The 18,428-nt window shown below is 35.0% G+C and overlaps 1 protein-coding gene across 1 annotated transcript in view; it reads right to left on the bottom strand.

Moving 5' to 3' along the window:
* LOC113503402 (bumetanide-sensitive sodium-(potassium)-chloride cotransporter) overlaps window positions 1–18,428 on the bottom strand; it is a 33,317-nt gene that overhangs the window by 9,744 nt on the left and 5,145 nt on the right. Inside the window, exons 2-6 of the mRNA XM_026885340.1 lie at window positions 11,625–11,757; window positions 10,940–11,237; window positions 7,942–8,016; window positions 6,840–7,020; window positions 5,149–5,408 (exon numbers count right to left, since the gene is read on the bottom strand). Coding sequence (XP_026741141.1) covers window positions 5,149–5,408; window positions 6,840–7,020; window positions 7,942–8,016; window positions 10,940–11,237; window positions 11,625–11,638 — 828 coding nt within the window. The 5' untranslated portion in view covers window positions 11,639–11,757. The remainder of the gene's footprint in view (window positions 1–5,148; window positions 5,409–6,839; window positions 7,021–7,941; window positions 8,017–10,939; window positions 11,238–11,624; window positions 11,758–18,428) is intronic.

Below are 18,428 nucleotides of genomic sequence, written 5' to 3'. Positions count from 1 at the left end.
AATAAAACCTACGATAGAACTCCGGGAATATTTTACTTTAGTGCCAAAATAACCTTGCTATCAATGTGGCTATAAGTAAAATATCACAGAAGTACGATCAAATTGTAAACATAGTTATAACGAGCTAGCAGTTTTAAACAAACAAACATTCCGTTCTTACACAAGACAGTAAATCAACGGTCACTGAGGCCACCTTCATGTACCAAACTGTTATTTTTACTCGGACTTCGGATAACGAAAGGTCATTTTTAAGGTTTCTGTACCAGGGAACAGGGTAAAAACAGGACAAACGTACCACTGACTGTCCGTCTTTCCACCAGGCAGTTTTTGATGAACCGGGATTGTCCGGGATAGCTTGACAGTTGAAATAAAAACAAAGATTGAATTTAAGCAATGTACTTTATGGTAAAAACATTGACTATGGGTACTTATAAATTTATTTGTCATCCGCTGTATTTGTTTTTCTTGAGCTTGTTTGAACGAAAACATCATTGTCGCGAGTCTAAATTGCATTTTTTCATAACTATAAGTATAGTTTTTTGGGAAATCCCGGCTCGTGTTGCCTGCAGTTACTGGTTTGGAAGTGAGACTGAAGCGCTTTAGCAACAGCAACATTCTTATTAAATATGAAAGGTTGTGGTACGTCACCTGACGCGTGAATTTAAGAAAAAACCTGGGAATAACATTTTAATAAAACGATCGAGGAAAAATTCAGAGTTGTTAAAAAAGTGTGTTTTTTTAAGACAAAAACGTTGAAAGGTTATTAACTCTTAAATTATTTATACTTTTAAGGCTCTATCATTAATGTACCATTAATGAGTATGTAGCAACTTAAATTGGATATGTATAAGAGAGTCACTCTATCCTTACAACCATACAATAATACAGTAAAAAAATTGGCATTATCAAAATATGCTTACAGGCAAGCCGTATCATGAATGCCACAACACATACCCTAAATATGACATAAATTTCACGTTATATCCCTGTGGACCTCCCTCCAAGGCCTCACCATACTACGTAGTTGTCACGTCCTATTAAATTAAAGGCAATCACACAAAAAGCTAACGTCCAACGAGAGATGATTAACGACATTTCATTATAATTCGCGGCAAATTCCATCGTAGGAGCTTTTACAATTATGTTATTACTGGCCATTTAGATATGAGCGAAGGATATGACTCCACAATTCCATTTTTAATTTTATAACATCGCGGTTTACGTCTTAAGGAGTAACTTTGTTGGTCTTTTTAATAACCGATTTTAAAAAGAAGGTTTCTCAGGTTGACCATATTTATATTTAATTTTTTCTCTATTCGCAGTTTTTTGTTTGATTTTTTATTTGTATTTAAGGTTTTATTTAAAAACAGGAAATTAGCTATAGTATATTCAGCCATAGCCTCAGTTTTTTTTTGTTAGCAATTCTTAATGGCATGGCAAATCAAGATTTGCATAAACAAAATAATGCATTTATATTTAAAAAGAACACCTTAATTACAAAAAATCAGTTCACGAGGAATAATTAAATAAATTAAATAATTCCTATTATATTAAGTTTAATAATTAGGTTTAAACTGTCTAAAAGGCTGGACAATATAGAATATATTAGTTTTGCACACACATACATAATTACAAATTTCATCTTTCTGCCTGATCTAAATCGATTTCTAAATATTAAACCGCGAGTGAAATAAGTGTGATGTTATTTCCGCACGTTGATTCAACAACATATTGATGTTGACTCTTCGAATAAAATACAATAATTCCCTACATTGATGTATGTGTTTGCAGAAAATCTTTGCTATATGCTAACTGTTAGCGACACAAATAATGGACATTAATGTGACGTGAAATAGAAATGCATGCAGTGACGGACAATACTGTATTGTTGTTCGTAATATATTGTTAGCACCATACTCTTCAGTTAGAATGTAGCACGTAACATGGCCATTATTTAAATATATACGTAGATATGATACTATGTATGTTGTAAGAAACGATTATCTATATTTTCATGGACGTTAGTCAGTTTTTAATTCGTTTACATATTTCTTCCTTCATCCGAAGTTCATAACATTTTATTATCATTATATTTAGATTTCAGTAGTTGTAAAAAAATAAATAAAAATAAATTTATGCTAATTATTTCCAAGTATCATAAAATAGCTGGATATAAAATAATGTGTATAAACATAAGTACCTATGCTATGGGCATAAAATTAAATGAGCTTTTGGAAACATAAAACTGATGTCATAGTATTAATTTCCTGCTGCAGAATTGGATTCGTGCAAGTTTCCTTATCGTGATCTATCAGCATTTAGCATATAGTGTCTTATTCCAACCAGTGTCTATGTCATCTGTCTTCTTAATCGAGAGATAGAAATTAAGCTTAAAAATAACTTCGATAACGTTACGGTAACTTATATACTTAGCTTTGCATTCATATTTAGAAAAAAAATCATACTCGACTTATATTTTTTATCATCCAATCGCCGGAAAAAATAGATTTTTGCTTATTACCCCCATCCCTACCCTATTCAAACAGAATGGTCCATATGATATGTCGTTTACTTTCATAACTGCGATATAGCAATGACTTTTCGTGGTAATGGAATAACTACTGGTTCTGTTTGTCATCCAATTTTCCCGGAGGTCAAAACAAATGATTAGTCCATTGATTGGGCGTTTGGGTTGAAGGACGGGTTGTTTACAGGACGCGGGTCAAGTGGGGATGAGCGGCCATCTTGGACGCGGGTACTGACGCCGGTGTCAACGACTACACAATTGCGTATTGTCGTGTTTACTTTACTTGAATTGTACTTAATTGTTATCGTATCAATTTATGTACAGTTAATACAGTAAGATGTTTGTTAAGGATTAAAACTGTGTTGCTTTTCAATCTTTTAGTAGTTCCCTGTTTCCTTCTTTCTACCTGGGACTATTGGATTTCATTTTTGAGAAAAAGCAGATTCCATAAAGTGACTTTTCAAAAATCGTTAGTGTTGACGAATGTATGAAAATTAGATTTATGTCATATCCCTACTGATATTATAAATGCGAAAGTAACTCTGTCGGTCTGTATGTCTGTCGGTCTGTCTGTCTGTTACGCTTTCACGTTTAAACCACTGAACTGATTTTAATAAAATTTAGTACAGAGATAGAGTTGACCTTGAGAAAGAACAGAATAGTTTTTATCCCGGACTTTTGAAGAGTTCTCTTGGAAACGCGATATAACCGACCACGACGCGGGCGAAAAGCTAGTGACTAATAAAAATAAGAATTTTCTCATTACTCATACGACAAAGTTACACTTCTACAGATTGTAACTTGACAACAGGGGCTGGTGACGTTCTGAACGTAAATGTTAAGTATAAAAGTCATTACATTTGAGTCATCATAATATTATCAGCGCGAATACGTCATCCAACATAAAGTTAAGGCAAATCTTATTACAGTACATTCTTGCGATCATCTCTGTAATCTGCGTCTATTGTGTTGTAAGTGTGGGAAATGTTGGCAGGATAATTTTATCTGTTTGAATAAAACTGACTTAATAATCATGTAAAATGTGTTGTAGTTGTTTTATGTGTCACATTGTGATATCACAAGGTATTTTTGATGACTTTGTGTTAGCAAATGAAATACTAAAAAAGCAACATTTTTTTAGCCTCAGATAGGACATGAGTCTCCTGCCTATGCTTGCGTGCCGCAAGTTGTATTATTTATATTTTATTGCAAATATCATCCGCTTAACAGCGCTTTCTACGCATAACTGTGTTTCATTTGATATATTAGACAAACCATATCTAAAAACAATTGTTATTTAAACCTATTTTTAACATTTACAACACAACAAACGCACTATAAATATGATTATTCTTAAAAAAAGGATTTATGAAAAGCTTTCGAAACTTTTAAACTATAGCGGATTCTACGAAATGTATTGATGCGAGTTCATAACATGTTTGGACTGACCACGTATGCGTTGTAAATCATATCAGGAAGTCTATTTGTGGTTATTGGCAATACTGAAGTTTGTGACCCGGGATCCGAGTTTAGATTGATTTATAGCGATGGAACGTTTATGTAAAACATTGATTGACGGACCGGTCAAATTTCATTTAACAGACTATTAATAGTGTAACCAAACTAGTAGTTTAAGTTCAATCTCGTAGATAGAGATCGAAAGGGGAATATCCTATTATATCCTCGGACAACTCACACACGGTTATCGGATCCCAAGCTAAGCAGAGCTTGTGTTATGGTAACCAGACAACTGATAAACTTACTTCTATATTTCTAAATACATACATATTATAGATAAATTACACCCAGACACCAGAACAAATGATCATGCTCATCACACAACATTTGTCCTGGGCGGGAATCGAACCCACGACCTCTGGTATAGCAGTCAGGGTCACTAACCACTAGACCAACTGGCCCGTCAAAAGGGTCGAGATAAAAATAAATAATTTGCCTTCGTTCAACGAACGGCCCAAAAATAAACTAAAAGGCTAAAAAGGTACTTGCACTAAATAAGTCAGGCTCATAGGTAAAAAGTTTAAGATTCAAGTTAATGGCCAGATGTATGGTCTTTCAATGAGCAGCCCTAATGGTGAGCCCTGAAAATTCCACTCGTCTCTCGTCGTAGCCATAAGTTTGATGATTCGCGCTAGACTTACTCATGTTTAAAAGCTATCTATAACTTTTAAACTCAGACGACTGAGAATAACAGAAATAAATTGAACACTCAAGCATTTTCACCATACCTACGAATTTATCATCTTTCCTTACTTATGGTACCTATAAATAAAGTAGGTATATACGACTTCACTTATGTTGATTGTTATTCATCTTTTTACTAAATAAATGAGGCTTAACTTCTATACTAAGTATCTGAAGGTCTACCACCACTTCCTATATGGTAATATTATTACAGTTTTGAAAGCGTGATAGCGCAATACATGGCGTAGAGCGGCATCTCCCTTTCACACGTAACAATTAATTTAAGAGCTTTGCTGCATTCTGCACGTAATACGAGTATGTATTAAGTTCAAGAGCGTTATTCTACCGTTGAGCTGTACCACATGTCTTCGAATGCTATTTTCCTCACTTACACACTATATATTTAGTCCTAGACTAACCTGAGCTTTACTCTCCCAGTCCATCCCAACAGCACAGATAATACACATGACGAGTAGAGCCACGGCTCCCACTATTCTGACGTCATTAAGGCCTCCGTCTATGATCTTCACGTCATAGGACTTGAGAAGGTCGTTCAAGGAGTCGCAGAAGCCGATGGTATTCATGCTGGCTGCGACCGCGTTGGCGAAGGCGAAGATGATTCCGACGGAGGCACCGAACTCGGGACCCAACGACCGGGATATTATGTAATAGATACCACCTAAGAAACAAAAAAAAACTAATAGGCAAGAGCAAAGTTGGTGATTATTAGATAACTATAGTAGAATCTTAGTTAAAAAGTGATTTTTTAGATTATTAAAAATAAGTCACTTTGTGAATTTTGAGTTGAGTGATTAGTGACTAAAGTAGGTTTTCTATAATAATAAATGGGGATTGGGTTTTCTTGACGGTAGCAGAAGCAATAGGCTGGTAGGAATTAGAGCTACTACTCCCAAAGTAAAAAAAATCATTGTACCATTTATAACAGTTCGTAAATATCGTGTTTCTATCGATCGCAAAGTATTCCTCGCGTTATCGAGAGCTTTTTGTTCCATGTATTTGCGAACGTGATCCAAACTTGGCGAGCCACCTGAGCTGCGAACAGGTTCTTTAATCACATGACACTGCTTAAGGGTTGCCACTAAATACGTAAATTATTGGTAGACTCAGTAAAAGGTTCAAAGGCTCACATAATTAAGAGAAATAATGATTCTGCAGCTATAACCGACACCCAGGCGGGCGAAGGCGCGAGCAGCACCAATAATTTTTTCTTAAAATATGCTTTTGATCAAAGCAGATTTATAAAATTCAAGATATTTGGTGCCAATTAATTAAATATTTTTTATGGCTATAACTTTATTCCAACTAACATAAGTGACATAATTACATCCACGTACATTAACAAAACTAGTTTCCGACATTAATTGCTTCGCTACATTTTTAATAATACTTAATGGTGAACGATGACTTGTCAGTTTATAGCATGACTGCCAGCCCTAGTCCTTACAGCTAAACAACCTACATACAGTGAAACATTTTAAGGATTGTGCGAAAATTGCGATTTTAATAACAATCGTTTGTCTGTTATCTTAGACACACAGATTACTGTGTGAAACGTGACGTCATATAATTAGTAACAATGTAAAAATCTCGGTTTAACAGTAACGTGCTATAGAGCGAAACAAATGATACAAAAGGATGTGTTAGATATGTGAACAGTTGCGGATTTATTGTTCATATACTGCAGGATGTCGGTATGTTATTGTATATACACGCTAATTATTCGGTATAGTAGAAAAGGCTACACCAGATATCCGAGTGTGCAAATAATAAAGAGAATATTCCTTGATATGAAATTTGTAACCATTTTCTATTGATAGTAGAGAATCATTTGAATTATTTATGCACTAGAATACGAATAGTTGCACTAAGTAAGCCATTAAACCAGTACTAATACGGCATCAAATTATAAAACATGATGTTTCGATTTATGATCAGTAAAAAGTCGGTAATACAAAACAAACTACACAATCTCAGTAAGTAGCTGTTGTGCTATTGGAAAAATACGACTCTACAAAACTGTTTTATTCATTTTATTTATTTACTAAGAATCAGAAAAAATAAATACAGAAAAGAAATCGTAAAAACTGACCTCCTTTGACCTCTCCGTTGGTGCATATGGCGCTCATGGAGAGTGTTGTGATGACGCACACGAAGGCGGATATCGCGATGATGACGAGCGAGAGCCCGATGCCGGCCTGCGACACCACCCATGAGATGCGCAGGAACAGCATCACACCCCAGATGTTCAGCAGACATGGTATTAGCACACCCTGTAGGTATATAAACATGATAGAGTCTCAATTGAATACAAGAACTTAATACATAAAAAAAAAAAATAGCAGTATAACATATATTCAGTACAAAATTAGGAATTAGGCTGCGTTTCCACTAAAGATGGAAATGTATCGTGCGAGGATGTCCGCTTAGCTGTTTGCGCCGGAGCTGTGCTGATCGTTGCAAGGTAAATGAAGCAATTCTATTGGTTCTTTATAAACACATCCCTCGCTACGCAGCTACGCATCCTCGCTCATCTCTGATGGAAACATAGCCTTTCAACATTACTCATAAGCATTCCTATTATAGGTACTCCCAGCATTTACAACATATGTGTAAACTGTGAACAAAGCTGATTTCAATGCTTAAATGTAGAGCTAAATCAGCAGAACCTTAGCCCAAACGTGTGACATAAACTAGATTCTTACATAAATATATCAATATCAATTGAAATCTTTGAATACCATGTTTAGTGTCCAGGTAAATTAGATTGACTAACGATGCGTTATAGTAAGTTGGTCGGTAAAAATCATAGTCTTAGTTACTAAATCAGGATTGCTATTGCGATTACTAAGTAGCTCAAAATTAAACTGAAACTCTTTAGTCAGACTAAAGAGTTTCTAATTTTATTTATACTAAGTTTTCGTTGCAAAAAACTATACTCACTGTAACAAAATAACTAGGTTGTTTCGTGTTATAGAAATGCCTTTAATGAAAAGTATTTGCGTGGGTGAAAATTGCACCAATTACGTACACTGGAGGCAATTTCTAAACTATTGTTTCTCGTTGCTTACACTTACAATGAATACAACAAAAACAAAAGTTTTGTTTGTACAACGTTACTAAACATTCAGCCGCATATCTTTGTAAGTAAGAAGCATATACGGGAATATGTTTAAATAAAAAAATAATCTCACTTGTATCCATCCCAACTTGATACCAACAGCAGGAGTGGGAGATTTCGTATCTCTCGTATGTTGTTCCTTCTCGTCCTGAAATCAAAACAAACGTGATAACTGATGATAATCCTGTACAAAGCTGGAATGAATAGCCTGTAAAATATGTATGGTATGTATGTAATCAGTGTTGTATAAACACAAGTTTATTATCTCTGCCGCATGTGGACTGTGGTACAAATGATAATCAACGTGATTATGAGAGCTGCAGTGAGTGACATGCGACAGTGTTTGCCAGCGGTGATGGACACCGGCTGTCGCGATGATCCGTTCCATAATGTACCACAATGTCCCACCTTGGTATTGTTACTTCATGTAGGTTTAAAGTATTGTACACGCTTTTCCCCTTATTATGTTAATTTGAGGAAGTGTTTAAGGAAATTAAGATCTTGCAAAATTATATGTTTTCGTCGTTAGTTGATATTCAATGAGTGTCCTTATGCCTCTATTCTGAGGAGTATAGGTTATTCTCTTTTTATTTATTCTTTACTCAAAACTTTACACAAGAATCGTTCTTGATTTAAGGATAAATTTTATTTTCGGTAATAAATTCAGTTTAGCAAAGGTAGAGCCTGTTTCCAAACTTGTTTTTTTAAGTGAATCGTGCTAGTATTTTCGGACTTTAATAAAAACTCCTTGGTAATGTTGTAAGTATTTAGTACTAAGATTTTACTGTAACTCTGTAATGACTGGCCACACGTGCGAAGGTAATAACTTCAGTAGTTAAACGGCTATAAGTAAACTTAACATTGTATTCACATGGAGTACTTTATTCGCAGAAACTAATTATAAAAGTTGTTATATTAATACTTTCCAACTGTTTTGGGTTTTACTTCAATCCTTATATCTAAAACTAGAAAATAACGCAACCTTGTGATATTTAAAAGTAATATAAATCTTGAGAAGCTACTAAAAATTCAAAATGTAGAGTCAATGTAAAACATAAATACAACTGACGAATTCTGAAGCGAAAAACAAATAAAACGGGCATCAATTAATGCAGGAGGTTTGTAGCGAACGAAGAGATGGCGTAGAGATGTCAGTTAGTAATAATATCAAGTGTATCGCAATTCGCAAGGCTGCGCCGCGCCGCGTCAGCTCCGCAGCGCGGCGGCGGGCCGGCGGCACGCGCCGGTTCGATCCGGTCAACAGCAGACCGCGCCGCCCACATCAGACTCTGTCCGCTTTCCTCCACACGCAAAACACTACACGACTTATACGACCGGCGCTTTATCTCTGCTCTAATTGTTTGCAATCACCTAATAATTGTCAAAATTAACCGACGGTTAATGACTGACGATTTTACTAGGCTTTTGTAGCACACATTTTAAATACATCCACATTTTTCTAAATGTTTTTGCGTCCTTGCGTATTTGTATACATAAAGCTTGGCAATGGATACTCGTCATTTTTAATGCAAACTTGTTTGTAAATTAAATGATACAAGTATTTATAATTATTGCCATGACGTAAACAATGTAGGACATTAGAGAAAAAAAAATGTAGCGAAAATCATGTATTAGTTTGCCCTTGATTTTTCTTTTCTAGACTACTTAAATATTGTCATACCTACAATGTTTAACGTAATAATATTAGTACCCATTAGACTGTTGCCGAATATGTTGGTTCCTATTGGTGAAGCTAGCGACAAATTAAATGGCTCTTCTTTTCATATTTGTATTTATCCTTACAAATAGTAATAATTAAGAAATCAATTACAGTTTACAGTAATTACTGCCTTTCATAAAAATGTTGACTTAAATCATTTGATTGCAAACAAAAATTACGAATAAAAGCAACAATCTCTTCACCGTAGATCAAACAGTAATCAGTAACATTATGAAGGAGGTTCGTTGTAATTATAACAGTGCAATTTTATTTTATTGCCAAGTGTTTAGACGTTTCATTAACGGTGTTATCTTTATGCTGTAATCGTGTCCATAAAGGTTTATTGTGATATGTGTACTTAAAGACAACTAACTGCTATTGTTACTAGCCATCTAACTTGATGAGGTACGAGAATTACTTTTTAAGTCCTCTTTAGTATTCTGCCTAAAAATCCTGTTTAGAACCTACTGTTATTTCTACTTTTTGTCATCTTGAATATTTATCTGAGTTTAACGAGCTAATTGTTACATATCTATTTTTATGAAGAGATTTAGCTAGCTCATATCGCTTATCTGAAATCGTAGAGTCTATAATGAAAATAAAAGTGATATTATGAAATTAGTTATAATTAACTTGCCCGAGGTTAATTCGGCATTTTTGTTGATAGCTACCATAGGACTCAAGTTATATTTTACAGCATATTAAAATGTACTAAATATTTAACTAGACCTAAATACCCTCGATGCTTATCTCCGTGATGATAAACCTAATTAATATGTGGAGGCTACAAAGCAAATAGATCGAAAGAGTCAAAAATTAAACACTATCGGAAGGTCAAAACTATGATACGTACCTATGTACGAAAACATCGAATAATACCTGACCATGCAGCCAATAATAATATGTAATTATAGCTTAACGACTATATGATGATAGGTAACCAATAATGATAATGAGTTTTACATGAGATGACATCGTAATTTTTGGTGACAATTTAACACAGACCTCAGTAAAAAAGTAAACTACCTTAAAACATATGTGTGGGAAGGGCAAAAAACCTATTGCTGGAGCTTAGAGTTATTTAAGTGCGCACTACACAGCGAAGATAAACAAGCTCTACGCACTAGATTTTAAAACTATCGAAAGATGTCGACTTAAAAAAGACAAGAAAAACATTTATGATAAATGATGATATGACACATGAATGCCATAAATGATTTTGATGACAACATCATGCTAATATTTTAGCTACAGCACTCTGCCATTTTGTTCGGCTTTGAGGCCTATACCTACCCGTTTTGACTGATATTATGTATTTTAATATTATACTTTACTGAACTTTTGCACTAACCTCTTCAGTAATCAGATGATCCCCATGCAGCTCACCAAGGCTGGGCCTTTTCAAGGCTCTTTTCGAGTTTCTATAGTTGTCCAGTCTAGGTAGAGCCTCCCTGGTCAGCTGGGCTAGTGACCTCTTCCTCCTCCAGCCTGCGTCGTGCAGCCAGGTGTCAGACTGAGTGTTAGGGGCCACCACCGCCACACCCTTCTCCACAGTCTCGGCTGACGACCGCAGCGGTCTCGTAATAATGTTGGCTCCCATGTGGATGCCATTCTTCTTAGATTCCGAGTCTACTGTAGAGACGGTGAACCTGTAGAAAAAGAAAAATACAATTTGATCTTAGAATTTATACCTTGGTTAAAAGAGATGTAGCAGCAGCCCCAGTAGTTTAAATGGCAATCAAACCCCTACATTATATGTTATTTAATAGTTTTAAAATACGAAATTTTCAGTATATATGTCCAAATATGGTAATGCATTATTGAATTTTCTGTGAGAATTGAATGGAAATCATTTTTTTTAACTGACTTAATTTGCACCCCTATAACCTTTTTAATTAAGTAGTTACATTAGTACTGCACTAAAACAATAAGATGCGTACATGGTATTCGTGGTATATAATGTTCAAACCATGTTCCCGTGATGTGCCATATGGTTTTGGTAGAGTAGATAGTACTCAGCATAGCCAACTCCTCACCTGTTTTCTTCCATAGTGCTGGTCGGTGGACTACCGGAAGCTACACTTGTACGAAACTACTTCACGTAGTTTAATAGTGACGTAATAGTTATTAGCTTGTAGCCGCAACCACATAATTTTCTTTGCACGATATCTGTAAAAGAAAAAGAGAATAGCTTAGTAGTTTTAGTCAATTAAGCGTCGCACACACGACTTTTTAAATGTATTAATTTTAGGTTGTGAGAATGTGAAAAAACTAATTTCCAGTATCGTCCATGAATGGGTCAGAAGTAAATCAGCGATGGACTTTTGATTTTATGAATACTCTTCTCTGGCAGAAGTCGGGCAAATGTCAACATAAATAGTAATCGTTTATTTTCTTTAACTATAAATAACACAATATAAAATTCCGTTATGCATAAGTAGAAACTGGCGTCATTTAATACTGGTTGGATTCCCTAGATGAAATGAAAATTTGACGGAAACTGCCACGGCCGGAGATCACCGGAGAGCAATCAGCCGCAGTTCATTCCTAATAAAAACGCACTCAACATTCGGAAACTGGGAGCGTGTTTGTGTATTAATTTAACATAGTTTGGAATTATAATTTTCAATGTTTAAAGTTACAAAACTATTGACACAGCTACACTGCTAGTCCACAGTCACACGTATGCCTTCTACACCTTACTGTAAATATTGCATTAGGTACATCTATGTCGCATCGACCCATTGGTGCCTCAAAAATCAAAAATTGTGTGCAATGCGGCAAAAATATTGATAGATGTAGTATTATTTATTGCACACCACTTAATTACAGCATTTAACAATTATGAACATGGTGCCACAAATTTCGTTTAGAGCGATCTTTAACAGCTGAATCGACCGACATTTGAAGGATGTCTTTAGATGGCGCTAATACTGAAGGAATAACATTTGTAATATACCTTTAATACCTTATCTAAGAAATCAAAGCCATTGCCGATCGTCAATCAATACAGAATAATGGTTTCTTCAGTGAAGTGGTAATGGCATCATTAAGATAAACGACTAACTTCCGATATGCTTCGTACCTGCAACCACACGTGCGACAAATTAAGTATAACTGTTGTTTACAGCCCATATTTAAGTGTTGATGGATTGACAATAATAGACATACAAACATCATTATTATGTATAGCGATGGTGTTACTAAGAAGTTTTCAGTGCCCTTGCCCGAAGCACGACTTCTTTTTTTTTTTTAACCGCGGGGAGTCCGCATTAAGGAATTGACTAACTGTGTCGCAGGGCTTTCACAAGCATTCAAATTACATGCACAAGACACCCAGACTCAAAACAAGCATTTGTGGATCAGACAAATGCTTGTCCAGCAAGGAGCACAGTGGGTTTGGCGTGTTGACTTCAACCACTCTACTATCCGTGCAGTCAATAATATCAAATTAAGTTATTTTGAATTCAATTTCATGTTAGAATCTGTTTTTGTGTCGTAAAACGCAGATACTAGTTCTGCATCAACACCCGACTAAAAAACGGTAAATTGAGATTATTTTGGCACTATATTAGAAAGCAAACTGCTTAATCCAGTAACCTGACCAGTATTAATTTTCCATTTTGTATTACCTATTACTTCGTCAAGTAATTAACAAAAGAGGCACTTACAATTCTATTACATACTATTTTATGATTAATTAATGTTAATTATTCGCATTCAATTTGAGTACAAGTTTGTAGGATCGAAGGCTTCTGCGCGATCCGGTTTTTGCCGGTTATCGGGGAAACACGGCGACCGGCGACCACGCGCGGGGCGAGCGCGTGATCTGTGCTGCTTATGTACGACTTTATACCTCGGCTGACCTAGACTCTGAATAAGGCATAAGCATGCATATTTTTGTATGAAGATATATGATTTAGATTGGTGGGAACATTTCCATAAGTTATCGGTGAAGGTCATAATCTTTTATTTTACCTGTGTGTGGACTTAGTGCTAAATCTTAACGTATTTTAATAATAATGCCTAAATAACACAATCAATGAACAAATTAAACCTACTATGCAACAAAACAAAGAGCTTAATTAGAAATTCTTACAAACGCATTATAAACATTTCTTTAACGCTTGAATAACAGAATGCTTATCATAAACAGCTATATCCAATGTTTCTACTGCTAATGGTTTGCTCTAATTAAAACCATTAAATCGTTTTAATTAAGCAAACAGTTCAAGCTTTACCTGAAAGTCATTAACTTTATTCTGAACTGATTTAATAGACTTATGCAGGTCTTTTTTTTGTATTAAAATGTTATTAGTATAAAAATCGTGGTAATCAAATGTTCTGCTTAATTGATTATGAATTTAGACTATTTATAAAATAAATATCCCCACTGTGACCAACCATCTAAAAAAGTAATTAAAGGACTCCTATCGGAGTGCCTTCTATTCATAAAAAAAAAACTAAGAAATCAATGGGGATGCACAAGGCATAAATATCTAAAAGCTTTATTTAAAAAACAACATTTATACGTGCTTCTTTAAAAATTAAGCAATGTCACAGTTAACATAAAGCTTATACTTATGTGTTTGTTCAAAAGTGTCGTTTTTTCACACCTCATTTAAGGTATGTGAAGCCTTTGATAACAAGTTTTGTGTATTATCATTATTTGATCAATCACAATATACCAAAACAGTAGTCGTAATTTTGTCAAATTCCTGGAGATTGCAACAAACTGCTATGTTATGGGTAGGTTAAATCGAAGTAGCTGAAGTAAACATTGAACTTCCTATTTTATCTAACACATATAGATGTTTGTTAATAAATATTAGATACATGTCAATTATTTTGGCAAACTAATTGTAATATTTTCCGATATTAATTTAAGTGTTACAAGTATGTTATACATGTATGTAAGTCACAGTGAGCTTTTGAAGGATTTCCTTGTGCTTTCTTTTTGAGAACAAGCTTACTAGAATTCATTGCTTCGTTTTCACACATCATGTCATGTTTCAATTGGTACTTTAATGGTAATTTTTTTGATTTAAGTTGCGAAAACATTCTGACTTATCCTTCAAAATTCTTAGAACCAAAAAAAAAGCTGAAACAAAAGTGTATAGGTAAAAGTACAGAGTGTGTCACATCTCATTCCACATTCGGTAGGATGGTAAGTTGTCATGTCCATATAGAGATCTGTAAACATAATATTTACGAGGTCCGTAACGTGTGAAGCGGTTATTTTTGGCGACAACCCAAAGTTACGACACCGATCCGAACCGGACTGTTTACAAAACGACGTATGTACCAAATGTACTGTTTGGTAGTCACGTGTAAGATTCTTCATTAATTTATGCAGAGGAATTTGAAAAATTAATTCAGGAGTTGTCAAATTGCAAAACTTTGACAAAAAAAGTTCGTTTTTGGTTTTTGCAGTCGTTTATTTCAACACCTTTGCGCCCGATTTTGCAGAAAGATCTGCAAAACTTACAGTCCGGATCATGGTACGAATTATGGTTTAATGGCTCCTTACACTTTTTACGAGCTGACAATGTGCCGCACTTAAAACAATTAACAAGTTAATTTTCTGTAGTTCTGAAAACTTTTAAGTCTAGTGCAAAGTCCCGAAATGTTATTTCTAACTCTAACTATGTACAAATTCACAATATACATACAATTCTGCAAATAGGTTTAATTACACATATGTTTAGTATTGTCACGAAGCTTCGTCATAACATGTGAGTACAATACATGGACGAAGAGATGCAACTGATAATAAATCAGTAGCAGAGCTACCATGATTCAAAGGCAATTAAATATTTCCGAGTCACAATACGAATAATTTACTTTTATGTAATTGTGACAAGTAACTATCATTACGGCAATTTATATAAAAATATGTACTTAATAGTATAGACTACACACGTGATATGAGAGGAATAATTATATGTACAGTGCCTCTAGTGACGTATACACTGTGTTCACTCCACTTTTAAAATCATTTTTTTAACAGACCCATTCGATAAACTTAAACGTAGGCTTTGGCAGGCAATTAATTTGGTTAAATTTACAGCAGCCAGCCAGAGTAGATAAATATTATATGAAAACAAACTGTTTCAAAACGAAAAAGCAAATCGATTGAGTGACCTAATTTATAAAAATGGTCTGGATTCATTAGGCTCACATTTCATATTCGGTATCTTACAAGAAAAACATAATTTATGGGCTTTGATTTATTTCCGTGACTGGATCTAGAAGTAAAACTATATTGTTGAAATCAACAATATTATTGGGTACGACGCATTACGTTTTCACAGAACGCGAAAATGTTCAGTATTTAACTGAACACAGTAGTTCAGTTAATACTGAACTTTTTCGCGTTCTGTGCCTCTGTACTCACAGTAGAATCTGTGGTAGAATTCTCTACGTAATAGTTTTCGCTACAATCTTAGAAGTCAACTGCAAATATATTTATACGTGCATCCTCAATAACAAACTACGGCTTCCTAGAGGCACGTCGTTAAATGCAGCCGTCGTAAAGACAGATTGTGATCTTGACTGAAACCATCCGTTTTCCATTGTACCCATGTAGGACTGTAAGATACTGAATAAATAAATATACATAATCTAACGTTACTGAAAATATACAGCAGGGTTTTTATTGATCAGTCCTGAACTTGGATTTCAATACTCCGTGTTTTACAGAACCTATAATATAAGGGTATTGTTAGCTCTATATTTTCGATCCCTGTTTGTTTATTAGCTTCATAAATAGATAAACATTCAACCATAAATATAAATACTACAGCAGCGAAAAATGTTCAGCCATAACAATAAACAATCAACAGTTAGCTGCCAACTGTTGCTCCCCTAAGTAAGGAAAGGGAGCTGTTAGGGGGGAGGGGTGAATGGGGCGCCTACCACTATATCTAAAAGTAATTGCACCGCGGTTGTGGAAGCGAGACATCATACTGTACGGCTGAGTACGTCTCTCTCGTGCTGCAATAATATAATACTGTTGAAGAGGCAGTGGTAGTCGCTTACAGGGAGCGTGGACAGCAATAACTGGCATTACGATTCATACCAAATTATAATGTTGTGTTTTATTCGTGTGAACATGCATCATGTACTCGTATCAGTCTGTCCGATTGTCCTAATAAAGTACTATTTAGTTCTTTTAATTTTTTATTTTAGTAAAATCTTATGATTTTTCTTCCTCCCGGAAAAAGAGCTTTGTGTAGGTAAGTCACTTTTCCTGAAATCCTTATTTTGTACTTGTCTTTGATATTGATATTTCCATTACTTCTTCAGGATTCTTAGTGAAAGACTCTACTTTTCAGCAGGACCAAACTCACTTTGAAAAATTGCTATAAATCAGTGAATCAATCAGATAAAAGATAAGCTTTTCTAAAGATACAAAAACTGTGTAAAACAAAACAAGGTCGCCTGCAACGAATGTCAATAAGGCAACACTCACCAGTGACGTAGGCGGGGCGCGGCCACTTTAATGGTAATCAAGTAATAGGGGCGCATGATGAGAACAATCATACCTACCTATACTACAGACCTATAGCACCCATAGTATAAATATGTGTTTGTTTCGATCCCCTTGTATAACAGTCAGAGATCAACTTTTAAACAAATCTGGATCAGAATTTTTAGGAAGGCTCTTGCCTCTTTGGGTAGGGAAGTGGGTGGTGTCAGAATTTAACAGACTATATAAACCTGAATGTGTCAGTATTTGGCCCGTCCGTGGTAATGAATATTGTAAAAAAATAATAATGTTTACAATATGTATTATAGTAAGCATGCGCTAACTTAAAATTTTTCCCTAATTTTATTTTATACTACCTGTTGCCCGTGACTTCGTCCCCGTGGGTAGAAGATATAAGTTATGATTTAGGTATACCTGCCCGGTTTTTTTCACACTTTCCATTGTATCTTGGTTCCTATTAGTGGCAGCGTGATGGTTTATAGCTTAAAGCCTTCCTCGATGAATGGTCTATTCAACACAAAAATAATTTTTCAATTTGGACCAGTAGTTCCTGAGATAAGCGCGTTCAAACAAACAAACTCTTCAGCTTTATATATTAGTATAGAAGTATAGATAGTATAGATTTTACTGAAATCATGTGGTGTGAAAATAGAGATTTCGAATTGCAATTCTTCATGCACGATAAATGAAGAAGCCTTTCCCCCATCTACTAAAGTATTAATATTAATGCGTACCCGTTCGACTCGCTCAGCGTCAGCTCATGATTCAGGACTCCGGTTGGGTTCGAAACTAGTCGGTCAATTCCGATAAATACACGATAATATACACTTGAATAAACCGTTACATCTTTTGATAATGAGTTTGTGGAAAAGAGAGACGCCGTTTCACTCTGTATACTATACAGAGTGAAACGGCGTCTCTCTTGTGTATAGAGTTATCACTCTTTCACACCTACTAATTTTGTATTTAAGGTGGTAGCGCCCTGAAGAGCAGAAAAGAAACTAAATATTCAAAAGTATCAATAAATAAAATTCAATGTTTGTTTTAAGATTTTCTTTTGTCATTTTGTCAGCTTCATAACTCTTTTAAAGATACTTCAGCGTAATATAATATTATACTTAGCTGTGTTATTGGAACAATTGAACTACTGAACCTGGATGACACCTTGCTATTATTACCTACATCCATTTTTAATTTCAATACTTAAAAGGTACCTCTTTCTTTGGTGGCGACGGCTGGGCAAAGCTTTCGCTTGCAGTTAAGCTCGCGCAATCGTCTTTTCACCTGTATCTGCCATATTTTTAAATTATAGCTATGTTTGATGTTTTCTTGTTACGTTTTTGTGATA

The sequence above is a fragment of the Trichoplusia ni genome, chromosome 19, assembly GCF_003590095.1.
Source record: "Trichoplusia ni isolate ovarian cell line Hi5 chromosome 19, tn1, whole genome shotgun sequence".
NCBI classification, from domain to species: Eukaryota; Metazoa; Arthropoda; class Insecta; order Lepidoptera; family Noctuidae; genus Trichoplusia; species Trichoplusia ni.
The sequence above is the reverse complement of the archived record's forward strand: the minus strand, read 5'-3'. Positions and strand labels throughout refer to the sequence as shown.